The sequence below is a fragment of the Talpa europaea genome (assembly GCF_964194135.1).
Source record: "Talpa europaea genome assembly, chromosome: 13".
Lineage (NCBI taxonomy): Eukaryota > Metazoa > Chordata > Mammalia > Eulipotyphla > Talpidae > Talpa > Talpa europaea.
Window position 1 is genome coordinate 3,000,821 of NC_140080.1, and position 27,611 is coordinate 3,028,431.

General features: G+C 39.7%; 1 protein-coding gene across 1 annotated transcript in view; it reads left to right on the forward strand.

Annotated features, from left to right (window-relative positions):
• Positions 1-16,839: 16,839 nt before the first annotated feature.
• Positions 16,840-27,611, forward strand: part of GSTCD (glutathione S-transferase C-terminal domain containing) — a gene marked incomplete at its 3' end in the record, with an annotated part of 69,800 nt that continues 59,028 nt past the window's right edge. Inside the window, exons 1-4 of the mRNA XM_084251987.1 lie at positions 16,840-17,262; positions 17,844-18,311; positions 22,568-22,819; positions 27,302-27,395. Coding sequence (XP_084108113.1) covers positions 16,843-17,262; positions 17,844-18,311; positions 22,568-22,819; positions 27,302-27,395 — 1,234 coding nt within the window. The 5' untranslated portion in view covers positions 16,840-16,842. The remainder of the gene's footprint in view (positions 17,263-17,843; positions 18,312-22,567; positions 22,820-27,301; positions 27,396-27,611) is intronic.

The following is a 27,611-nucleotide window of genomic DNA, read 5'->3' on the forward strand; positions in this document are numbered from 1 at the left end:
TGCCAACACCTGATAAAGGAATAAAATTTTAAAAGGGGGTCAAGTTATTTAGAGATAGGAACAATTATCTATGTCAAAGTATACCTATATTGTTCTTTTGTTTATACTAAGCAATGCTGTACACATGACACAAAATTCAAAATGCGCAAAGGCAATTACAGATTAAATTTCTTCTTATCCCTGACTGGCATTCCCTAGTTCATTCCCCCTGAAGACAGCACATCATCAGTTCTCTGTGTACAAGTATCCCAGTTTCAAATCCAGATAAGTTCCTAATTGCCAGAGCCCCTTCCTAATTCCATTTTAAAATATACTTTGCAAGGCATCACTATCATCAGGGAAATGCAAATCAAAGCCACAAGGAGACACTACCTCTCACCTGTGAGAGTCTATACACAGCAAGTGTTAGCGAGGGTGGGGAGAAAAAGGACCCCTTAGACACGGTTAGGACTGTAGTTGGTTCAGCCCCTGTGGAAAACAGTGTGCAGGTTTCTCAAAATATTAAGAATAGATCTACCATATGACCCAGCAATTCCACTCCTTGGTATTAACCCAAAGAATACAAAAAACAATTCAAAGGGATCTTTGGTCTCCTAGGTTCACTGCAGCACTATTTATAATAGTCAAGTTATGGAAACAACCTAAGTGCCCAAAAGCAGAAGAGGAGATTAAGATGTGGTCTATATACACAATGGAATACCACACAGCCAGAAAGAGATGAATATCTTGCCATTTGTGATAACATGGATGGGAATGTAGGGGATTATGCTAAGCAAAATAAGCCAGAAAGAAAAAGAGAAATACCTTGATGGTTTCATTCAAATGTGGAATACAAATGAGCAAAACAAAGGGTCAGACGGAACCAAACCAAAAACAAACCCTAGAAATGTGCCTGTACAATTGAGACTACCATGGGGGAAAGGTGGAGAGCAAAGCAAGGAGGAGGGTCAATGGTCTCTGGTGGAAGAGGATGGAACAGGTGTGAACCTGCACCTCTAAGTCACACACAGTACTATAATCCAATGGTACCTCAGTAATAATAAATATATACACACACACACATACACATAGTAGACACCTCATTTGCCTTGTTTAGGTGAGATTTAATACATAACAATTTCTTCTCTTAAGCCATATTTCCATAACAACAATAGCCAAGATTTAAGCGGGTGGGGGGAGCACTGTCCCAGCAGGGCCTGAGGGTGCAGTAAGCAGCTCAGAGGACACTGCTGCAGTTTTCCCTCAACTGTCTCTATTTGCCTCCTTAGTCCTCAGCCCCAATCCGGAACAAACTAATGATAATCTCGCTGGTCCACACTGACATTATGGCACCTTATGCATTAACCTATTAAGGTCTAGTAACCTATTAACCTAGGAAGGTCTGAGGGATGGCACCATATCCACTTCAAAAATTTATATATACATAAATTATATCTAGTTTATAGATCACCTCCCATGGAGCCAATGCTAATGCTCTGTGCCATAAGGAGCTTAAAAATAATAAAGATATAATCCATCAAAGGTTTATGAAATTCCCCAACATTCAGAAGTTTTGTTCTTAGCTAATATCAATGCTATGCAGCAGCTCCACTTCTAGTTGTCACTTTTTTCAAATATTTCTCCAGGCAAGGAATTATTGAAATAAAAACGTATACTTTGTGTTCAAGCCTTTCATCAGTATCCTAGGACTTGGAATCGGCTTCTGTCCTCCAGGTTAATATTATAACAATGCAACACACTTGCACAGCCTGAGTTAGGGATCTGTCAGCAATTCCACCGTAATCTCTCATTTTCAGGGGTTTATAAAACCATTAAAACTTGCTGTAGGTTGAATCTTAGCATGTGAAAGCTCAGCCTGAAAAAGGATTTTGTTTATTCCTTTCCCATCTACTCTCCTAATTCCTCTCCAAATTTGACAGGAAACATACACACTCACACATACACACCAAACCCCTAGGCTTTTTCAAAAGTTTTCAAGCAGGTACTAAGTATTTATCTGATAGCCTTAAAATCATCAAGTCCTGTGCTCTACTAGAATACCTGCATCACCAGAGGAGGTGGCCAAAGGCCAATGAAAATAGCCTATCCCAAAACAGTTCTTCTGTAAGAATTAAACAAAAGTTGAGAAGCAATTCTGTCACTTAAGATTGTATTGTTACAGGGCCTCCCCGGTGGCGCAACGGTTGAGCGCTGGGTTGCGAAGCTGTCCACAGCCTCTGCAGTGCTGGTTCGATCCCCGGCTGCTCCCCGGCCACCGGAGGAGGGTCCCACATGGCGCGCAGACCTCTCCTGCCACCCGCTGCTCCCCTCAGCAGTGTACTTCGGTCCTTCTGCCTGCTCTGCTCCCCGCTCTGGCTCTGGTGAATTCTCTCACCCTCCCGCGCTTCTGACTGTACCCAGTGCTTGTATAAATAAGTAATAAATAAACAAATAAATAAATCTTATGAAAAAGTTACAAAAAAAAAAAAAGATTGTATTGTTACAGACATTGGCAATATGTAACGATGCATAAAGTCCATAAAGGATGTTCTTAATTCACTCATGAGACCTACCTTTTCTGAGGAGAAAACAGCTGCTCGTTCAAATGGTTATGGGCAAAGTGCACACTCTACCTGACAGGACTAGGGAACGCTACCTAGTCTTTTTATTGATTCACCTTTTCTACCTGAGCATAGATTACTCATCCAGCACAATCTGTTTTATGAGATACTGGCCAAAGGATAGGTATTTAAAAGAACCTTTGTAAAGTAACTGAAGAAAACAAACAACAATCATGTGGAAAATCTATGCTGAAAAACAAAAGGATTTACTGTTACACATTTCCATGACCTCCAGGAAGAGGTTTATCTTGCCACAGATCAGGTGAGGAGAGTCAGCACCTTCATTACAAGACCCCAGAAGTCAGGTCACGACCTTCCAACTGGAACCCTGCACTCAGTTCATTTTATAAGAACCTGTAAGTGGACAACTGAATGGGCTTTGTACCCCTGCCCTAAATTACCAAGTCCCTCCAGCCCAGAGAGCCCCACAGAAGAATGCAGGGAGACAGGAATAGCCTTTTTTAAATAACAAAATATAGAGCAGAGCATGCATATAGCTGATGACCTGTGGAGTGTGCTCCCTTCTTTCAACCATGGAATAAACCATGAGGAAAGTTTGGGGCCCACCACTTCAGCCTATCCAGAAACTTCGTTTGCTTCTCCCTGCCAGCAAACATCACAACAGCTTAAGGTACAGATTACCTTGCCTTGCAAAATCTTCCAGTACTCTCAGACCATTCTGCCCTTTCCCTTCCACAATAACTTCATTGTGAATGGCCTCTCATCTACTAGCCCCTACGCAGGACCAACACATCCCCTCTAGTCTCCAGCTTTTTCTCAAACAGTGCTTTTGTCTCTTTATCTGTCCTATAGCCCCCCCCAATGACATCACATCTCCTACAACCTTCTCCCAAGCAATGTTCCTTTGACTTGTTTCTATTCAAAGAGCAGAGAAATCTATAGAGACCTTACTTCACATAAAAGGGCCATATATTTTACTGCAGATTAGATTTCTAGAAAACAAAGTCATATGCACACACGCAGACATGTAAGAAATCTAATACTATAAATGCAGGTTCAAGTCTAAACAAAAACAGTTCATTCAATAATTTTGAGAATCTGTTAAGATCCAAGAACTAAGTATGTAACAGTGAATAACTTCAGTCCAGCCCCAATTCTCAAGGAGTTTACAGTGTAGTAGGATTAAAATAATTTTGCAAGTCCCTTCACAAAAAAGCAACACAAAAGAAACTCAAATCCATCCCCACCCCACTCCTCAAACTATTCCTCAAACATCAAAAAAAGCAAAAGCGACACAAAACAAGACACAACTTTCAGGACTGGGGCCTTGTACAATATTACCCTCTCTTCTCGATCCTTCACCTGGCTGAAAATTATTATCCCCGCTCCACTCCAGAATGAAAACCCCAAGAGGGCAGGGCCTTTAGTCACTGTTCAATACTTAAAGCTTGCACCGTAACAGGTGATCAGAGTACTTACTGAACGCAGCGAGGTTCTGTCTACACGTCGCTTTCTGGGGCTTCTGGGATCTCTCCAACTGAAGCTGGATGCTGGTCTACACACATACTTTCCCTCAGATCCCGTTTTGCACCCTACATTCCATTCTCAAAATCAGTCCCGAACTGATGACTTGCACGTGCATGAGCTGAAGAGAATGAATCCACTCGTGCACAGCACAACACGAGGGCTGCGGTCTCCGAATTGCTCTAGAAAGCTTTCCCCTTCAGGTTTTTGCAAGTTCTTGCAACCCTTTAGAATCAACCACCTTTAAAAGGCGCTGCCCTCGCCATCCTTCCGCGGGGCTCTGGGCCCTGGCGCCCAAGGCTACTTGGGGGGACACCTCCGGCAGCGAAAGGGGGTGGGGTCCGAAAGACCCCGATTCCAAACCAAGCGAGCGCCGGAGACGCCGAAAAGCGACAGCAGACCCCCAGGGGGCGTCAACCCTCGGGCCACGGGCTGCCCCGCCGCCGGCCCAGCCCAGGGAGCGGCCCTGGGGGTCGGACCCCGGGAACCTCCGCGGAAGGCGGGGACGGCGCTGCCAGGACCCGCTCCCGGCGCCGGCCCCGCGACGCCCCGGGCGGGCCTCACTGGCCGCGGACGGGCGGCGTCCGGCTCGCGGCCGCCCGCAAGCTGCGCGGCTTCCCCGTCCGGCGGGAGACGCCCCGCATCGGCCCTCGCGGCGCCCCCGGGACCCGGGGCGCCCGCCACTACTCACCGCTCCGGCCCGCGGCCGCGCCGTCCGTTCCCGGCGGCCCCTTCAGAACCGGCCCCGGGTCCACCCGCTCCTCGGCGGGAAACAAAGGTTCCCGCCGGGGGTCGAGACCGGAACGCTTTGACCGTGCGACCGCAGGAAGTGACGGGCCCTGTCCTTCCGGTCCGCCGGATTATGAATGTCGGGCGGCGCGGCTGAGGCGCTGGCGCCGTGTCCTCAGCGGCGACTCGCTGCTGGGCGGCGCGCGGGCGAAGACGCCGCCGAGCGGCCTCGGAGTCCCGAGCGGGCGGCGGTCGTGGCTGACGCGCTCACGCGCCCTCCTCGCCTGGCGGCGCCTCAGGTAAAGAGGGCGTTCGGGCCGCCGCCTCAGCCGGCCCCGCGACCCCGGCGACCGCGCCGCGGCTCGGGTCTCGGGGCCGACGACGCGGGGGCGGCGACTCTCTGCGCCCCGGGGCCCCTCGGCCGCCCGGGTGGTCTGGTCGGCTGCCCTGTGCGCCCGCTGCAGCTGCGGGCCTCAGCGCGCGCCCTCGCCCGGCTCTCCAGACGCTTGTTCCCCTCAGCCGCGCCTGCCGGGAGACGGCACCTGCCTGCGAGGACGGCCCGGCGGCTCCCCCGAGGGCTTGCCTCACCGTGTCAGCCCTGGCACAGCGGGTCTGCACTTGTGAGGAAAGTTTTCGCTTCAGTGTGTAGGGAGTGGCTCTGGGCCATCCTGGTGGCGCAGCGGGTCGAGCGCCGCGCTGGGAAGCTGGCCGCAGTGTCTGCAGCGCGGGTTCGATTCCTGGCCGGCCAGGGAGCTACCCACATGGCGCGGCAGACCTCTCCGGACTCACCCGCTGCCTCCCCTCAGCAGTATTTCAGTCAGTCTGCCCGTTCTGTTCCCCGCTCTGCTCTGGTAAATACTCTGCCCCCCCCCCACCTCTGGCCTGCACCCCGGTTCTTGTATGCATAAATAAATAAACGCATAAATAAACAAAAAGGAAATGGCTTTGACTTCAAAATTTTCTTCAGATACACGTGTTTCGCACCCCAGCTCTACCGTATTTGGGGGTTAAGTGCCTTCTATTCAACCCTCCGCCCCCTTTATTCTTAACGTCATGATTTCTTAATTGCTGCGTCGTCATTCCGTGGCATAAATTCTTCAATGCTGAGGAGATGCCAGCGTTTGATAATCCATCTTGTGCTAAATTGTTGATGAAGGTGGATTACTTCTTTTTTTCCCTAAGCTTATGTGTAGAAGCAGTGTTTAACCGAGAAAAACGCAAAAGCTATCAAGAATTAGTGATGTGAGGGTACCAAACATATAAACGAGGCCATTTTTAAATATTAGTGTGAAAAGAAGTTGCTAAAAATACAGTTGGGGGAATTGCTGTCATATTTAACAAGCCAAATGTTAATCTTTGTTAATTTGGTTTTGCCTGACTGCCTGGTGGGGAGTGTACACTCCTGAGAGGCTTGCCTTAAGCATACTCATTATTTGAAATTGTGTTTCAAGTTCCACTTGACATCATTTTAAGAGCTCTAACTTCAAAAAATAAGTCTGGAAAGCCAGTTAAGGTTTGAATTGTTTTATCAGTTGATGTGTTTATTTGCTTATTTGTTTCCCTGCTTTCAGCAAAGCTCAAACTTGAACTTAGTAGTGGACCAATAAATGTTTTAAAACCTGTTTACTTTGTAGCTTCTGTATCAACTGTGATTTAAAATAAGAACAAATACTGAGCATCCAAATGACCTTTCTAACAGCATCTTCCCTTCTGAGCCTAGTCAGCTAAAACCTACAGAGGTTTTAGTTTGATAAAAATACATTGTTTTATCTTCAATTATTCAAAGTAGCCTGCTGAATGTTGCTAAGATTTAGGAAACATTTGGACCATAACTGAGCAGGTATTGTTTGCTGTGGAGATTGTGCTGGCGTTGTTAACATTTGGTGCTGTGGGTCCTTGTTAATTATGAGGTCAGGCCAGTTGCCAGCAATATGATTCTATGGCAACAGATGATTCCCTGGTTCTCCAGAGAGGACATGACACACTTCTCTTAGGCTTAGGTTACAGTAAGCTTTTTTACTTCTAAACGTTTTCCTGGCTTCTTATTCGGATGAGGAAATAAATACCTCACTTCAATTATTGGGTTTTGCCCTCTGAAAATGTATCCTCTACAGTAGTAAACACTGAAGCAACTCAGTTCTTTTCTCTTCTTTTCTAGCCTTTGATGTTTAAGGTTATCTAGCTGCTCTCTGTTGGGGCAAACTTAAAAAATGTAAATTGTAAGAAAATAGGATGAGATTTGCAACTAAATAGTGTTATTTTGTGAAATGTATAAAACAAAATTCTAATATTCATATTAAACACTTGCTATGTAGAGTATTTAAGTGGGTTTAAATTTTTTAATTAATTTTTTTCATGTTTGTAAACTGATCAAAATATTGTACCATATAAGCAATTAATATCTATGTGAAGTTACACTATCATTTTTATTCACTACCATTTTATGATTCCCTGGCTGTCAGCCTCAGTAATAGATTTTTCAAATACTAGTAGAGGGGGACTCCTTTTCAGTTCAACCAGAATTCCTTACATTTCCTCAGAAGTTTGGAAATAAAAAGCATAATTTGGGCCTTATCCATCAAATTTTGTGTATTTTAATAACATCAATAGATGTTGTTAGAAATGAATACTAATAGTATTTAGGGGCTTGCTGAAGTATTAGTCATTGTTTGGTTCTCACTACACAATAAATAACCAGTACTGTTATTATTGCTCCCATTTTATAAATTTAGAAACAATGCAGGAAAAAAAAAACCTTATATTGCTAATTATCGAAACCAGTGTATGAACTGTTAGTTGACTAAAAACCAGTATATAGTTCTTATCTGTTACTTTTATTTACATCTTAGTTTATAAATCTTCTACTTGCTAAGTATTTAGAACCTAGTTTCCTAGTTCTCTTGCCTAAATATTAATACATAAAAAACTTCTGTCTCTTCTTTATTTACAAGTGAGAATGGATTCCAGTTATTTTGTCTGTTCAGTTCACTGGAATGATCTTGTTTCTTCATTTTGATTTATGAAGAGATAAAATGGTGTCAGGGAGAATAAGGCTCATGCTGTACCAAGACTAAAGTTCTCACTACAGTTCTCACTTACTGGCATTCATTTTTGTTCATTCATTCATTCCTTGAACTGAAAATGCAAGTACTATTGAGCATTGAAGATAAAAATGTCATTAGTCAGTGCTAGAAAGTAAAGGAAGGCAGGATGAGGGACTAGGGAGGACTTTTGAATTCAAATAGTCTGCGGAGGCTCTTCAGTTAATATTCAGAGACCCCACTGAGATGAATGAGAAGCCATGTGAGTATCTTGGAGAAGAGCAAGCTAGGTGGAAGGAGCAGCATGCACAAGATCTCTCCAGTGGTGTTCTTGGCATCTCTGAGAATAGCAGAACTGGCAGGAGAAGATTGAGAGGGAAGAGGGGTAGCTCAGGTTAGAAAAGGACGGGTCTCATCAGGGCCTGAAGCCGCAGGGGACATTCAGATTTTATTCAGAGTGTGTGTGGGAGCCATTGGGTGATTGGGAGCAGATGATATGCTCTGAATTACTTTTTTTTTTAAAGATTTATTTTATTTATTTATACAAGCACTGGGTACAGTCAGAAGCGTGGGAGGGTGAGAGAATTCACCAGAGTCGTAGTGGAGAGAAGAGCAGGCAGACGGACGAAGTACACTGCTGAGGGGAGCAGCGGGCGGCAGGAGAGGTCTGCATGCCATGTGGGACCCTTGCCCGGCGGCCGGGGGTCGAACCGGCGCTGCAGAGGCTGCGGGCAGCTTCGCAACCCAGCGCTCAACCACTGCACCACCGGGGAGGCCCCTGATTTACTTTTTTAAAGGACCACTGTCACTATAGTTGGAAAGTGGGCTTGTGTGTAGAGTGGAGGAGAATAATAGATGTTTGCAGTAGAGTTTGTAAAAGATGGTGATGACTTAGACTTAGTGATAGAGGTGGGGGTGCTACTAGTTGGATTTAGCACGTATTTCAAGGGTAGAAATAGTAAGATATGTGAGAGAGAAACAGGTGAGTGAGATATCAGGATTCTTGTCCTGGTGTTGCTGTTTTACCAAGAAGACTACTAAGGAAGTTGGAACAGGTTCAGAAAAATGTCCAAGTGGAGATGTCCAGTGTGAAGTTCTGGGGAAAGGTATGACTGGGATCATAGAGGAGTGTGGTATTTAAAGCTGTGTCACAGGGACTCCTTGAACAGTGCTGCTTCATGGTGAGTTGTCACCCATGACAGGCTGTGAGATACATTTAGTGAGTGCTGGTCAGTATTTAAAAAAAAAAGAAGAACAAAGAAGCAACCCAGAGTAAAAACTATCAAATGTATACCAATCAGTAGTATATTTTTCATGATTTTGTTTCAGCTTTACTCCATGTATACTGAGTTGCATCATTAAATTTATTTCCTTGTGGCATGATTAAAAGTGTGAAAGCCAGTAATTAAAGGAGTGTAGATTGAGAAAAGGGTAAAGCACCACAGGTCGCTGAGAGGTTGAAGAAGGACTCAGTGAAAAGAACTGGAGGGGGAACTGTCAAAAAAATGTATCCAGTGCTGAGAATTGCCAAATAACCTGTCTTTAGCACCAGGGTTTTTATCAAGAATTGCTGAGGTCAGCACAGTGGCTTAGAATAACGTAATTCTGATGAGTTCACTTCGGTGAAGTTGTTACTGCAGTAAAATTCAATATACTCCAATTGATGAAATTTGAAGCTTATAACAGCTATTTGCTTTAAGAAAAATAACTTTTCTTAAATGTTTTTAAATAAGATATCTTTATAGATTGGATTAATGTTTTTGGATTGATATATAATTCTTAGCCATGTGATAGAAATAAACTGTACCATTAAGTAAGTTTCTGTCAAATTCTAGGCATAGTGATAATTTCTTATTTGGAAAAAAATGAAGTGATTGGTCAATATTTTGTTGAAGTTATATACATTTTTTGGTCTTTATTATAATATATAGCTAGCTATTTATCTGTATTTAGTTACCAGCGATCCAACTTTGAATTTTGGCTACAAAACTTTCTATTTTTTCCAGCTTCTGAAGAAGTATAATTATTTTCATTATGTTTTCTGTGTTTTTTCTTCTTTTCCCTCTGTATGTATAGATATAGAAACAGATACATAGGTGCATGAAGTAGTAAAGTGGTTTTAGATAGCAAAAAAAACCTGTAAAATTCATTTCCCCTTTTATGTGTAAAATGCTTCAATTTATCAATACCCAATTATGTTAATTAGGATGAGAAAATAGAAAAGTCTATAAATGACTAAAATATTAAACCTGTGACTTCAGCCACTTAAATTTTAAAATATCTTTGAAGATTCCCAAACAATGAGACCAGAGCTTGATTTTCATTTACTTGTTGATTCCCTCTGCTATGTTTTCAACCAAACTGGCACATCTAAGAAAGTGCTGCACACTCCTTTAATTATCGTCAAGTTTTGTGATTTACCTGCTGCTCTCGCTGCCTCCATGGAGTAGGGGCAGTGTGGTGCCTGTCAAAGCTTAGAAAGAGCAAATGACACTTCTGTGCTCAGAGGAATGAAATATGGAGTGACAAGAGCTTTGCCCTAGTAGCCATGGAGACCCAGAAAATGATTCTGCAGTACCTACCTTTCTAAGGCTCATCACACAAAATCAATGAACTAAAGAATCCTCTAGATAGAAATAAAAAGAAGAGGGATTTTTTCACTTCCTATGGTATTTGCAAACTTTATACAAAGCTGGAATCCTATATTTCTGAATCATATGCAGTATTGTAAATCAATGTTGTCTTAATTTTAAAATTTATTAAAAAAAGAATTAAAGGCTCAGTACAAAAATAGATACTCAGTTTGTACAGATTTGCTAATATTACTGACTTTAGAAATTACATTATTATTTAATGGGGGAAGGGGATTGCCCAGCAAGAAATTTTTTTTTAACTCCAAAATCATTAAGAAACATTTTTAATCTCCCAGGAAAAACACCAACATGCATATTTCAAGAAAATATGTTAAGAATCAACAGTGTTTTGCATTTTCTCTGAGGCATCTCATTAATTTTTAGATATCTCCATAGGCAGATTATTGCTCTTCTGTTTTGTTGGCATTTGGCATTTATTAAGTGCTCCCAGTGAGAAGAGTTCACAGAACATGTAAAAACCTATACTCAACGATATCTTAAGTGCCTTTGAAAGTGGCAAATATACATGTATTCTAATTTTCTGTGTGTATTTCTACATGTCCTAATCAAACCTATTAATAGCATGATACTGAGTTTTTTTTTAAGTGTTTGCAGAACTAATGTCATTATTACTCTTTCCCAGCTGCTGGGTAAATGAGGAAATCAATCATGTTTTCTTTCAAATCTGCTTCTTGAAGCACTTTAGGGGATCTTCTTTATAGTATTCCTCTCTCAGAAGAGGGGCCTAAGAGGATTGGTAAATTAATCAGCAGTAGGTTAGAAGGGTAACCTTGCACAGACTATCAATTTCCTAGAAAATGTCGTTGGTTTTTTTTGCCTGTAAGCTTTAATAAATTGCCTTTAATATTTTGTTTTACAATCACCTCTGTGTGCCAAAAACAAAAGTAATTAAGCTCATGGAGAAAACAAACTCCATGGGTTAGAAACTTTTTTCTTTAAATTACATGAAACAACTTTCCTTTAGATAATCTTTTATTTTTTTTTTTTTTTTTCTTACAGTCTCCTTTGATGCTAACCTTTAGATAATCTTTTAAAGCAATAAAAAACCATGCTGCAGATCTGTTATGTTTTTGTAAAAACTATAAAACAGTAATTATTTGCATTAACACACATCAGGTTTTCTAAGACAGTATTTTACTGACTATATTTGTTTGTCATTGTATATTATTAGCTCTTCAATTAAAAAAAAAATGCCACGGACCAAGGAGCTTAAAGATTATGTTACATTGATTAAAAAAAAAAAAAAGTAAGGTGGGTGAGCAGGGCTGGTATAAAGAAAAAGGACAAGGAGAAAGGCTATTTTCCATCCCAAGTTCTTCTGTAAGACTTATTACCATCTACATGTTTTCTTGGAACTCAAAGTAAAATAAAATATTGATTTCCAGCTCTATGAAATAAAGTAGGCTTTGGGAAATTAATACTTAGGTTGAATGATTGTCTGCTTTACCAGGATCATTAGCTGGAAGAATCAGGCTTGGACCCAAAATCTCAATTTCAGTGTAATACTGCATCTTCAAAAAACAATTTCTTAAGAAGCGAGTAACTTTAAGAGTTAGCTATTACCTATTTCTGTCCAAATTGTATATCTTTATTGTTGGATATATGTTTGATTTTGCTTGAAGAAACCATAATGTGTTAAAATCATTTGTGTAAATAAAAAATGTAAATTAAAAAAGAATCTAAGGAATATAGAACATTAAGAGACATTTAGTACTTTGAAAGTTTTTTAAAATTCAGGGTACACTAATATTTCAGATATACTTAAAGAATTGCATGTGTACTTTAAATTGCAAATGTACTTTTAAAGCCTTTAAAAGACTTAAAAAATATATTTTCCACTAAAACACCATCTTCCTATTATGTTTCCATGGTGAATGCTTTTTAAAGAGTGCCATCTAGTGACAATTGTGGAATTGTGATTTACAGATTAAAACAGGCAATTTCAGACTCAGGAAATGTATAAATCAAATCAAAACTTATGATAGTTGAAAAGTCTTAAGAATTATGACTAGAAAACACCCATCAATAATTTGACTTCAAGAAGACACAAAGAAATGGAAAGACATCCCCTGCTCATGGATTGGGAGAATAAACATTATTAAAATGGCCATCCTACCAAAAGCAATATACAGATTCAATGCTATTCCAATCAAAATTTCAATGTTATTCTTCAAAGAAATAGAACAATTATTGATGAAATTCATATGGAATCACAAAAAACCCCGAATAGCCAAAGCTCTCCTGAAAAAAAAAGAAGGGAATGGAGGCATCACACTCCCAGACTTCAAACTCTACTACAAAGCCATAATCATCAAAACTGCATGGTATTGGAACAAGAACAGACATACAGACCAATGGAATCAAATAGAAAATCCAGAAATAAACCCACAGATTTATGGTCAACTAATCTTTGACAAAGGAGCAAAGACTATGCATTGGAGCAAAGAAAGTTTGTTCAATAAATGGTGCTGGGAAAACTGGGTCGCTACATGCAAAAGAATGAAGCTTGACCACTACCTCACACCATATACAAAAATCAACTCAAAATGGATTAAAGAACTAGACATAAGACCTGAAACCATAAAATACATAGAAGGAAATATAGGCGAAACACTACGGGATTTGCATATCAAAGACATCTTTACAGACACATCACCCAAAGCAGTGATAGTGAAGGCAAAGATAAACAGCTGGGACTACATCAAATTAAAGAGCTTCTGCACAGCAAAAGAGACAATAACAAAAACAAAGAGAAACCCCACCAACTGGGAGAAAATTTTTGCACACAACACTAATGATAAAGGACTGATCACAAAAATCTGCAAAGAGCTGATGAGACTCAACAACAACAAAGAAAATAATCCAGTCAAAAAATGGACAGAGGAACTAAAAAGAAACTTCTCTGAAGAGGAAATGCGAATGGCCAACAGGCATATGAAAAAATGTTCAACATCACTTGTAATCAGGGAAATGCAAATCAAAACTACCATGAGATACCATCTTACACCAGTGAGAATGGCACATATTAAAAAAAAATAGCAACAACAAATGTTGGCGAGGTTGTGGAGAAAAAGGAACTCTTCTGCACTGTTGGTGGGAGTGCAAACTGGTCCAACCACTATGGAGAGCTGTGTGGAGATTTCTGGACCTACTAAACATAGAGCTTCCACAGGATCCAGCAATTCCACTCCTAGGTATTTACCCAAAGGACACAGAAACATCAATTCCAAAGAACACCTGCACCCCTATGTTTATAGCAGCACTGTTTACAATAGCTAAGCTTTGGAAACAGCCCAAATGCCCAAAAATAGATGACTGGATCAAGAAGATGTGGTACATATATACCATGGAATATTACTCAGCATTCAAAAAAGATAAACACATGCAATTTGCAGCAACATGGATGACGCTGGAAGGGATCATGCTCAGTAAAATAAGCCAAAAAGAAAAATACCGGATGGTCTCACTCATAGCAGGGATCTAGAAAACTTAAATAAGGGACCAGGAAAATGAATAACTATAAGAAAGTGAAAATCAAAATCAACAAAAACTATGAACCAGAGACACTTTTTGGGGGGTGGGGGGTGGGAGGGGAGGGATTGGGGTCAGAATGGGGGGATTGCAATTGTATGGGGAATATAAAAATAAAATTTATTAATTAAAAAAAATAAAAACACTAAAGTAATGGTTAAAAAAATAAATAATTTGACTTCAAATTTAGATATATATTTGCATCTTTAATATAACCAAATGTATTCGTCCATACATTTATTCAAGGATGCTGGACCTGATGTAGGCTTAGCAATGAACAAAACACAATTTCTACTCATGGAACATTCTTATTGGGAGAGACAAGATAACTATGTAATATGTTACAGTAGTAGTTAGTGCTAGTCATAGAAGGGAATAGAAAGGCTTTTTCAGGTAGTATGGGGTTAAGTTTGAAGTTGAAATATAGGAGACACGTAAGGTTGATATTTGAGTAAATCCTTGAAGGAAGTGAAGAGTGTTCCAGGTACTGAAAACCTGAAGTGCCAGGGCCTTGAGGTAGGAATGTACCTCATGCTTTAGCAGAGTAGCAAGCTCTTTTGGCTGGAGCAATGAGCCGTGAAGTTTGATGAGATGGGTATAAGCAGAGGATAAGGTCAGTATGGCAGCCCTGCCTTTTCTCTGAGTAGGATGGGAGGGCTGATTGCTCAGAACAAACTGACAGGGATGGCCGTGCAGTTAGGAGGCACTTGGTATATTTCAGAAGAGGGGGTGGTTCTGTTATAGGGCAACCCCGATATAAAACAGGTTGCCTGGCTGTAGGTCCTCACCTGCGCGCTTAAAAGGGACTTATGAATACTCCACTATGGGCACACACAAAAGGTTAATAAAAGGTTTATTTACAAGGGAAAGGGAATTAAGGAAATGTACAACTCAGGGAGAAAATAGGGAAATAAAGTCTTTAATGCGTCCTACTCGATCCGCCGACCTGGAAACCCAAAGGCATTCTCAGAGCTGGCGGAGAGCCAAAATGGGGGAACCCCTCCAAAGCCCACGTGTCTGGCTTTATACCAAACCTGGCTGCTTAACCCCACCCTCCGGTCCCAGTCACCTTCCCTTTGGTGGTGATGGGATTTGGAGTTCCCAGTGTCTTTTGGCTTTGGTCTGGAGTGGGGGTGGAGTCCACAAAGCCTGTATGGAATTAGCTTTAGGACATCCTTTTCCCCCTAACAATTCCACAGATCTCACTGGAAGCCATGAGATGATGTGAATGGTCAGGTTCTGGATTTGCTTTGAAGGCAGAGCCAAAATAAGTTTTTTTTTTTTTTTTTTTAATTTTTTTTAATAGAGGCATGTTTGTTTATTTATTTATTTTTATTTGTTTGTTTGTTTTTTTGTTTATACATGCACTGGGTACAGTCAGAAGTGCGGGAGGGTGAGAGAATTCACCAGAGCCAGAGCGGGGAGCAGAGCAGGCAGAAGGACCGAAGTACACTGCTGAGGGGAGCAGCGGGCGGCAGGAAGGTCTGCGCGCCATGTGGGACCCTCCTCCCGTGGCCGGGAAGCAGCCGGGGATCGAACCGGCGCCACGGAGGCCGCGGGCAGCTTCGCAACCCAGCGCTCAACCGCTGCGCCACCTGGGAGGCCCATGAGCCAAAATAAATTTTAATGGTTTGTTTGTCGGGGTGTGAAGGAAAAGAGTAAGAATGACTCCCCAGATATTGGCCTGTACAGCCAGAAAAATGTTTCATTAACTGAGATGGGGATGGCATGTGAGGAGCCAGTTTGTGGGGAAGAGGAGGATAAGGAACTTAGTTTTGGACATGTTAACTTTGGGATGCCTCAGCCCTCAACGTTAATGTAATGGAGAAATTAAAATATTTTTCTTTTATGATTCAGGATGTAACACCTCGTCATTGTCAAAATACACTTACTTTAGGATAGTCTGTTCCTCATGAGGAAATGAATGAATGTATCCTCCCAGTTATCATTGTAGGGTCATAATGCAGAAGAAATATGGCAGGACCAGCTTTGTTAAAACTTCTCAGAGCTCTCAGCATTCTTGGTTAGGTATTTCCCATTCTTTACTTGTTCTCAACTGTAGTGGTACCCCAAAGTACCTGATTAAGAAAATTCTGTTGCAAATCATTGAGATATGCTTATTTTATGGAGAAATTAATCACTCATTAATTGTACAGAGTGGACATCTTTATTTTAGAAGTCATTTATGCAGTTTAAGAGCAAATCCTTGCTGATTTCTAGAACAGATTTTTAAAGCATTCATCCATTATTTTCGCTTTTAAGTTCCTAATAGAATATTCTAAGGTCTAAGTGTTACGGAGCAGCCCCAATATAAAAACGGGTTGCCTGGCTGTGGGTCCTCACCCGCGCACTTAAAAGGGACTTATTAATACTCCACTACAGACACACACAAAAGGTTAATAAAAGGTTTATTTACAAGGGAAAGGGAAATGAGGAAATGTACAACTCAGGGAGAAAATAGGGAAATAAAGTCTTTAATGCATCTACCAGATCCACCGACCCGGAAGCCCAAAGGCACTCTGAGAGCTGGCTGAGCTGCGAGCTGGCGGAGAGCCAAAGAGGAAACCCCCAAAGCCCACGTGTCTGGTTTTATACCAAACCTGGCTGCTTAACCCCACCCTCCGGTCCCAGTCACCTTCCCTTTGGTGGTGATGGGATTTGGAGTTCCCAGTGTCTTTTGGCTTTGGTCTGGAGTAGGGGTGGAGTCCACAAAGCCTGTATGGAATTAGCTTTAGGACATCCTTTTCCCCCTAACATAAGGTCCACTTCACTGTATTTCAGGTGGCCCAATGAAAGAAGAAAATGAAAGGCATTAAGAAAAATATGACAGAAGAATACCTATACTTGGATTTTTCTCACATAATTGAAGGATGTGTTTTTCCTCTTCATACATCTGTGACTTTATTTTTGTTATCATACTGTGACTGCAAAATCTTTAAAGTTTGCCTAGTTCTCACCAAGGAAAATACAGATATTTCACTACTTAAAAATGTATTGTCCCAAAATGTAGAAATAAAGATTATTTCAAGGCAAGAGCTCCCACCAATAGTCCAGAACTGCTGTTTACCAGCAGTAGTAGAAAGACCAGACAATTTTTGTAGAGCAGGACTTGCTGTTATACTAAGACACATCATCCAAAAATCATACGAAGCAGACCCCTCAAAGAAGGAAATCTTGGGACTTCTGGGTTTTAAGAAGACTTGCCTGAAAGCCTGTGCTGAAGTAAGTGCAATGTCTCTTTTCTCTTTTTTAAAGTCATAAAGTGATAACACAGTCACCTAACTTTAGCTTTCTGTTGGAAACTAAAATTTCACTTACTTAAAAAACCTCCAGTAAGCAATCAAGTAGTCTTTCATACGTGCCAGTGTATCAGTTTAATAGTGAAACATAAGAATTTAAGACTGATTTCCTGAGGTATGGAGACTTCTTTATCTTTTGTGTAAATTACTTTGAAGACTTTTAAAGGGAATGTTTACATGTCAACAGGAGCTCAAATTACAATGCTTTGGAAAACCTGCTTTTTTGAGGGTACTTTTGAGGTTTGGGGAAGTACTGAAGTATTTATTCAGGAAGAGATACAGGAGGGTAGTGTGTATTGGTATCTAGCAGTGTAACCTAGCCCTCCATTGTTTGATAGCATTTCTGAAACACTGTAGTGCTGATGGCACAGAAAAGCCTAGCTTAGCCATCTCCAACCCTAAACTCTCTAAAACAGCTTTAGTTGCCAATAGGAAGTTATTTTTCTTCACACCAGATTGTGCATGAAACATCCTTACACTTCTTGTTTTTGTTTTGTTTCATAGGTAAGTCAGTGGACCAGATTATGTGAGCTCACCATCCCTTCAGCTATTGAGAATTTTCTCAAAGACTCTTCTGGCCAGCACCCAGCCATTCCTGCAGAAATAATGCTGCTGGAGAATAAGCTTGGTGAGCCCGTCAGAGTCCATAATGATGACAAACTCCGTCGGCAAAAGCTGAAGCAACAGAAGGCTGCAGGAGTTGATCCTTCCCTGCCTAAGGGAAAATCAAAGAGTGAGCCCCAGAAACAGGAAACTTGGGATGAGGTGGACTCCTCATCCCAGAGCCTGGAGTTGCAAATGGCATTCTCCAAGCTCACCGTGCATGAGGGGCCAGCTGCTACACACAGGGAGCCAGCCCACATCAGAAAGGCGAGCACCGCAGCCCTCCCGCCCCTGGAGCACGTGTTTGCAGAAGGCCTCTACTTCACTCTGGCAGATATAGTGCTCCTGCCCTGTATCCATCAGTTCCTGGTAAGGCTTCCTGAAGTCTCTGCGCTATTCTAAGTTTGTCTCTGAAATGGCCTAACTTGGAATCCCAGGTCCATTTCATTCATTATGCTCTGGGCCAACTATTAGTATCTGCCACTATTTTCTTCTCTGTCGAATAATAATGGTTCCTGCCTACCAGGTTCAGTGTGAGGGATGAATGGCAATTTGTGTGAAGTGTGGAAGAACAGTGGTACATAGGAAATTCTCAGTGTTACTCATTATGACTTCTAATTTTGAGTTGCTAAAATGTTAGCAGTTGTTACTATTTTTAATTTCAAATTGCTATTGTGATTACCTTCTAATATTAGAGATTCCAGGATTAAAACACTGAAGAATCTGGTCAGCTATATATTTGAAAACAGTCTCTTAAATACTAATGTAATTATGCTAAGTAGTTATCAGAATATTATCAGAAATTTTTTATCCTCATCTGTGATTCTCTGTTCTCATAGATTGCATGGAAAGTTTTCTTTCCTGATGAGGGGTCGAAACAAAGATACAGATAAATATTAATTGATATCTACATTTATCTCTCTCTATATGAATCTCTTCCTTCCCACCTTCCACATTGTGGAGGAAAAAAGAAGAAACATGGAAAGCTCTCTGTCTGTGCTGCCTTCCAATTGGCTTTCAAGAGCTGTACTTTTCTTGCTTAAAAGCATTTCACCCTCTCCCCTACTAAGGAATCAGATATCAGATTTCATTCTTAGATATCACCGACACTTAGGTGTCTCTACTGAGAGATGAGAGACAGTGTCTAATGAAAATCTAAATATTTGGAGATTGGTGCTTCACTAAGTTAGGTGGTATTAATCAGTTGGTATTTTCTTTAAAAATTTCTCTTTTCTTGAAAATGGGAACAAAAGAAGACTAGAAACCAAAATCAGTTCACACCTAAAGGATGTAAAGGAGAGATTCAGGAGTTGTTTAGATTTCAGTATTTTACGTGAGAAAATTATGTGAGAAAATTATGTGAGAAAAATCCAAGTATAGGTATTCTTCTGTCATATTTTTCTTAATGCCTTTCATTTTCTTCTTTCATTGGGCCACCTGAAATACAGTGAAGTGGACCTTATGTTAGGGGGAAAAGGATGTCCTAAAGCTAATTCCATACAGGCTTTGTGGACTCCACCCCTACTCCAGACCAAAGCCAAAAGACATTGGGAGAGACAAATCCCATCACCACCAAAGGGAAGGTTGCTGGAATCTGAGGGTGGGGTTAAGCAGATATTTCACTACTGTTGGTCGTCTTCTTGATCTTCTTGGATAATTGTGTTTGTTTCTTCTTGCATAAGAATTGTATCAAAGCGGCACGTCCATTAATTCATTGAAACCCTACTTTGTGTGCCGGGCATTGTGGTGAGTATTATGAATCCAGGGACGGACATGACAGATAAGGTCCCAGCCCTCATGGAGTTAATATATGCTAGGGGAAGATAGACATATGTAAGTAATTAAATAAATAATATATATTTAAATAAGGGTGAATGCTCCAAAGAAAACAGGCGACAGAGAAAACAAGGATTTGCTCCAAACTCAGCTAGACATAAAAAATTGGATTCACTTAACAGGAGTGTTTGTAGATCATTATCCAGACATCTGTAATATTTGCAGTTTAACTGTAGCTTCATTTAAGTACTAGTCTACTGGCTAGGATTCACTGGAGCTGAAGTATTCCTAATTGTAGGGCTTTCTCCCTCTCTACCCGGTAGGACATCTGCCTGACAACTACTGAGTAAATTTACCTAATGCTACCAAGGAACTTTGTTTTCATCTGAGTTTAAAATAGGGGAAAACTTGTATAGTCAGCCTTTTCTGTTACATGCACTTATATGATTAAATTCTTCTCTTTTGACCTCTGTATATAAACTAATTCTCAAAATATTTTGTTTGTTTGTTTTTTTCCTGGATCTGCACATTTTCTTTTAGGAATTAATATTTCTTTGCCAAAGCCTTGGTGTTATTTCTGTTCTATTTACTTTACCCTCTTTAAAGTCATCTGGATTGTGAAGCAGTTGTTTTAGTTCAAATGGTGCCTGAAAGACTGAGCCATTATGTGGTGGCAGTCCATGTGACCAGAATCAAGTCCATGGTCAGGAACCAAGATCACAACATAGAGCTGGCCCTAGGATTGGAGTGTTTCGATACACGATTAAGGCCAGGAATATAAAAGAGCGGTCAGCATTGCCAAGTCAATGTTTGAAGTATCAGAAGTCAAAATTAGAGGAGTTAGGGGAAAAGTCCACTTACACCAAACAGAATAAAGTCAGCGATGCAAACAATAGCAGCAAGAGTGGCCAGGTTGTGTCTACACCAGCTCTGAGCTACTCCTCTTCTCAGTGGATATCAGTTTGTAGTGTTAACCCCAGATGGCCTGATAAACCCCTCTCCTCTGGAAAGTTTAGGGATAGGTTAAAAAGGAATCCAATTGAATGCACATTGCTTATGAGCTCCCCCCACTTTAGTTCACTTTTTATTCAGACAGTTCAGACCTTCATTACAATTAATTATAAAGCTACTAGAGTTTCATTTTGTGCTCTTGCTAACAATTATTTTTGTACCATTATTTTAAGAATAAATTCTGTTATTTCCTTGTCCCTAAGTATCTTATATTTATAGTGGTTTTAATCTTATCAGCTAGGTTAAAAAAAAAAATCATTTCTCAGGAGCAAATTTAATTTTCCCCGCACACATTTTTCATTAGCTACTTCCTTATATATATCTTCTTGAGTGTAATGAATGTGGTTCAGTACCTCCTGAGCTCTTTGGATATTAGTAGAGCAGCCTGGCATGTTGATTAAATGGGTTGACCTGTCATGCAGAGTAAAACTCCTCAATTTCTCTTAAACATGATTTATAGTTACCTAATCACACCTTACTTTCCAAAGGAAGGAAAGATGCCATATGCATTTAACAAATAAGAATAAATCACTACCAAGGAGAGTTAAGGAAGGTGGAAAAATAAGAACATTTCTTATTTGATTAATCTATCATGACTTAAGTGCAGTTCCCTTAGCACATAATCTATTTCCAGGCAATTAAGAATTTTTCTAAGGATTAAAAAGTTTTTGCTTCCCAGAGTGCCATTTAGACAATGGTTTTTAAGCCTTTTTTCCACTGACAATAAATAGTGCATTGTATAAGGTGATTGAGCGATTACAAATCTCTATATTATATATAACAATATATATACTTATGAATACTTGTGAAATAACCTATCTTACTCTGCAGCCTATTTTTTTTTTTTTAAAAAAAAAAAACCTATGTTGATTTCACAGCCTCTAAATGGGTCATAAACAGCAGTTTGAGAAATGCTAATTTGAGGATTTATTCTTTGAATGTAATAAGTGGTTTATTGATTTTTCTTTTCATTTACTCAGGTTTTTTGCATGACAAAAAGTGCTTGTAGTATATTTTAAGTGCTTGTAGTATACAAAGAGTTCTGTATAAAACCTACCTTATCAATTACTTGTGCTTATTTAATTTCACAGTCCAGTTAAAGCAAAGTAAACTTTATATATATTTGTGAATTTTTCACTGGTCTGTCCTTACTGGCTCTTGCTTTGATAATGGTTATTGCTACATATATTGGTAGAGAGTTTCTATGATTTGACCTTATTACTTATCTGCTCATAATCATCAATTATAATCTGGTTGTGTTATTGTAACTGTTTCTATGGATATAACATTCAGTGCCTCACAAAGAGCAAGAACATCTTAATTTTTAAAGAAATTGAAGTTTGGTGATGATGCTAAAGAGAAAGCATATGCCCAAGGGATACTAAAGTACATCAGGAGTAATGGTTTCAAATTTTTCTAATTTGAATAAGTAAAAGCCTTACATTAACTACTGCATCACAATTAAAAAAAAACAAACAACTGATGAAAGCAACTACCTGGATGAATTGCAAAAACATAATGCTAATTGAGAAAGACAGACATATTTATGATTCTATTTACATGAAATTCTAGCAAAGCCAAAATTATAACAAGGAAACTTGATGAGTGGTTGCTTGCAACTGCCCAGGGAAGCTAAATTGACTGAAAATGGTCACACGGGTATCACTGTGGTGTGACCCACATGTCGAGTTCTCCATTACAGTGGTAGGTGCACAGCTGTACAGATGCACTAAAACTCATTCCAAATGTGTGTGTTCTGTGGCATGTAGTTACCTCAATAGAGCTGCTGTAAATAAACAGAAATATAGAATAATGTGTCTTGTCCTTTTCCTGGCTAGGTAATTATCTGCAAGAATCTTTCTGAAAAATTGATAGAATTTCCACTGCTGGTTGCTTGGTACCGGAGGATTCAGGAAGTTCCAAGAGTGAAAAGAGCAGCTTCTCAGTGTGGCATCCACTTTCTGCACTTGCCGGAATCACAGACCACCTCCAGGGAGCAGCAGCCAAATGCAACTGAGGCCCCGGACGTGGAGGAGCAAAATGATCCTTCATTTGTAGGCGGACCCAGGCCCACAATGACCAAGCTAATGGTACTTGCATTGCTTTTATTAAAATTTTCTTTGAAAAATTCCATGTGACAATGTTGTTGAGCATTCTACTCCAACTGGTAATCATTTGTTGACATTATTTTTGTTAAGAACTTATTTGTATCTATTATTGTATCTATCTTACATCATTCTTGAGCAGAGAATATTTTTGCTCATTTTTGTTAAGTGTCCTTGGAACCAAATAAGTCAGAAAATATTTTTTTTTATGGTATTTTCCTTAAAATATTTTTTGTGTGTTCATTACAAGAATGGTATATCATGGCCAATCAAGTATGTTGCTTTAACCTGATGATTTCCTGGTTGCAGTAGTTTGCTCTCCTTTTGTAAATTTTGAGATGATGACTTGAAGTCAAATAAATATGAAAATGACTATCTCAGTTCACTTTTCAAAATTTTGTCTAAATTTAAGATTTTTTAATTCTTTGAATTTGTTTTTACTTGATTTGATTTTAATGCCTTTCATATAGTATGGTTACATATGATCTATTTTTCTCTTTGTAGTATAATTTGTTTCTAATAGTATTATTTGGAAAGGTTTTTAGTAATAGATTTTTTTTTCCTTCTATCCTTTGAAACAATATACAAAAAGCTTTACTTTTTAATGTAGACTAACTGGACAATTTACTTGAATAGAGAAGACTACAAGTAGTATTTAGGCCTTTTATCGAGTTGTCCTGGAAAAATAGTCATTATAGTTCCCTAGTTGGGTTAGGAAGTATTTGAGTTCTGTCGTTAACAGAAAGGTTGCTGATTTAGAAAAGCACAAGATTTTAGTTAGTGACACCAATTTCTCATTTCAACTAAGCTTTGGTAGCTCAGTAATGAAATTATTATACAGTTGGTTTTGGAAGGTATCACAGCATGTCCAAAGCTTGATATGTCTTGATCAGGTGGGCCCACTGTGCAGAGATCTCTGGTTCACTTCTTGTGTGTTGTTAAACTAATAAATATCAGGGCCTCCCCTGGTGGTGCAGCAGTTGAGTGCTGGGCTGCGAAGCTGCGCGCAGCCTCTGCCGTGCCAGTTCAGTCCCCGGCTGCTGGCGAGGGTCCCACATGGCGCGACAGACCTCTCCTGTCTGCCTGTTCTGTTCCCTGCTCTGTCTCTGGTGAATTCTCTCACCCTCCGCGCTTCTGACTGTACCCAGTGCTTGTATAAATAAATAAATAAATCTTTTTAAAAAATTAATTAATAACTATCAAAGGAGAATAATTTGCTTTCTATTAAAATTATAATTTCAAAAATTTCAGCATCAAAAATCTGTCATACTCATATGGAATCTTGAAAAAAAATCATAATTCAGTTATTTCTACTTAAGCATTTACAGCAATAAAATGGCATTAGGAAAGACATATTTTACATATTTAAAAAGTTACAGACTAAGAGAGTGGTTACAATTAAGAAGAATAATAAACGATTGTGAAAAATAAGCCCTTTTGTGTAATATTAAAAAAAATACAAAGGTATCCTGAATTTTTAATTTACAGGAGCTGTGTTACTGCAGTTCCCCCAAGAAGCGAACTTGGGAGGGGTTAGATGTACAGGAGGCCTGTGGGGAGAAGCCAGAGAGAACTGTGGTCCCTTTAGCCCATCATGCAGGTTTGGCCTCTGTACATAAGACAGAAAAGAAAGGAAGCAAGATAAGGGTAGAAAAGGTTTGCCAGTTCAATACAGCTAAATACAGTTCTGAGAAAGTTCTGGCAAGTCAGTGGGGAGTCCATGAGCTCATATCATTCCTTGAGAATTACATGTTTCTCAGGAATGGGCCTGTGTGGCTCTGCCCCTCTCTGTCACTGGTTTGCATAGCCCAGCAAGGACTCTCCCAGGGACCGAGGGACTGGGATTCGAGGCCCAGCTTTGTAGTTCAGCTAACATTGTGACCGACCGTCATTTAAGCAGAGGGTTTCACTTCCCCTCTTCGACATTAGCTGATTTTTAATGTTATGGTTATAGAAAAGATGAGTGCGACATTACATCTACAGTTTGTATGAAAACCGAGGTTCAACTCTAAAAGTAAGTTAAAATTTTAGTTTTGTTTGAATTCTGACTAGACAGTACATATTAGATACAATAAATTCCTTTTTAATGGCATTATTTTGGCTACTTAATAATTTCTCTAGTGCCATACTTTGAAAGACAGTGAATGTCATATCAAAGTAGTAAATTATGTAAATTTATTAATTTTACTTATAACTTTCATTTCTGTATAGGCACAGTATTTTGTGCCAACTGCAAAGATAGGTGAAATTGATGCTAAGTGGACGTAGGAAATGGGAAAAATTACCGTAGGAAGAGTCACATCTCACCGTTTTTTTAGAACAGAACAAAACCTTCTGTTTTGTTTTGAACAGTCTTGCCTCAAAAATTTCTCTTGGGCTACAGAGTTTTAAAATGTATTCATTTGGTCAGTCATAAAAATGTACCTGTCTTTCCTAAATACTAGGAATTGTTCTTTTTTTAAAATCGAAAAGTGGTGATGGTTTTTTTACAATAAAGCTTTGAGTTTATATATATATATATTTTTTAATTGCACTTCTTTTTGTGTTCACATTCTTTTTTTATTTTTTACATCATTGTTCATTTTTTAACAATATTTGTTCCCCCCCCCCCGCACCTCAGCTAGAAATTGATCTTAATGTCGGAGGTATATAAAGAACAAATTGGACTGCCCTCAAGTAGCTTAACATTCTGGTAGAGGGTAAATAAAGAAAAAACACAAATAAACGTATAAAATATTAGGTAATGAAAAGTGCTGTGAAAAAAAAAGAATGTAATGTGGGTGGGGCTGGTGGTGATGGGAGTTGCAGTCCTCTCTAGGCATTGTGTTTAGGAAGGTGTATCTTACAAGGTGAAAACATTGAGCAAATTAACTGGAGTGAACTGATTTGGAAGACGTATTCTAGACAAAGGGTCCAGCTAGTAAAAAAGACTTAGCAAAAGTATAGAAGCAAAGTGGATATAAGTAGTTGACCAGGCCTGGCAAGAAGGGAGAATGGAGGTGTTACTATTGGGTGCACCTTCTTTTGGAGGTGATGAAAATATTTAAAAATGAATCGTGGCAGTGGTTGCATATGCTAAAGACCACTGAATTGTGTGCTCTAAGGAGGTAAATTTTATGGCATATAAATTTTATCTTGTTATATATAATAGTTGTATGTTGTTGTTTTTTTAAACCCCAATATTGGAATGAGTTTGGTGAGGTAAGGAATGGCTTGTAGGAGTAGACTGAAATAGGGCAAAAGGACAGCAGTAGATAGCAGAGAGATGCATTCATCTTCCGAGACACAACCAAGTGCTCTAGATCTCTTAGACTAATGGCTGTATCTCCACCCCCGCTAAAGAATCTTTTCACTAGTACCTTGCGACTAGAATTCACCTAATTTTCATGATGGAAAGTAATGATAGATTCTCAGATACTTTTCTTTTGTATAGAACATTCTGGAGATTAAAAAAAGTAATAATTATATATATATATGTATATATATATATGTATGTATCCTGCGGATCATTACCCCAAAATATGTTTGGAAGGGATCTGAGACTCAGTGTGTGCTATTCCACTGTCTATGGATCAAACTCATAAATACACAACTTATACCATGGCAAAGGAACTTGAAAATTTTTGATTAATCGAAAAGTGGTCCTCATTCTTGAAAATGCTGGAAACCATTTGGTTAAACTAGAGGAATTCTCTTCTAGACACATATTGGGCATTTATGGAAGCCTGGGATGGGTGTCAATTGAAGTGGGACTTTCTGGTCCTAAAAGTACAGCTCTCATACTGTGGCAGTTTTCATATGTGTGAAGTCAGAGTTTGATGCACATATGCAGAATCAGTTTTGTATTATCTCTGTGTGGATTGTTGATAACCTTTTTAATCAAGTGACTTTTCTCTTTGATACCCAGTATTTCTAGGTAGCTTATTACTGCTCTGTAGTTTCAGGCAATGATTTAAGTATAGCATTACATTTTACTATCTCAAGATACCAAGAAAAAAGTAACTGCTGCCAAAACCCTCAACATACTATGTTTTTTATGTCACTGAATATTTTGAGGAGTGTCTGCTGATTTTTAATATTTATGTTCCTCTTTGCTAGTATTTTTTTTAAAGATTTATTTATTCATGCATGCAAGAACCAGGGTACAGGCCAGAGGCGTGGGATGGTGAGAGGACTCACCAGAGACAGACTGGAGGAGCAGAACAGGCAGACTGACTGAAATACACTTCTGAGGGGAGCAGTGGGTGAGACAGAAGAGGTCTGCCTTGCCATGTGGGAATCTCCCTGGCCGGCCGGGAATCAAACCTGCTCTGCAGAGACTGTGAGCAGCTTCACAGCACTGTGCTCAAATGCCTGTACCAGCAGGGAGACCCCTTTGCTAGTATTTAAAGTAGAAATTTTGCATCCTCGAACACAAGAGGGCTTTATTAACTCATTAATTGGGAAAGGGCCTGTTTACTCTTCTAGGAAAAAGGCATTGAAGTGATGTTCTCTCCCCACCCTTGCCCTGCTTGGACCCTCGATTGGAACAAACTTCCTGCAGCAGTGAGCCCAAAAGAAGGTGAGTTTTTGCTCCCTTTTAAGTTCACTCATAATCTGGGTATCCTCTTCAGATCCATCTTTGGCTCTATCTAATATATTTAATGTCCATCGATTTCTTATTATAAAAGTTTTATCTGTATGTCACTCAGGTTTAATATTGCCTACATTTTTCTACATTTGCTTCATCTGTCCTTTTTTTTCTTTGCTGAAATATTTTGAAATGAATCCCAGAATA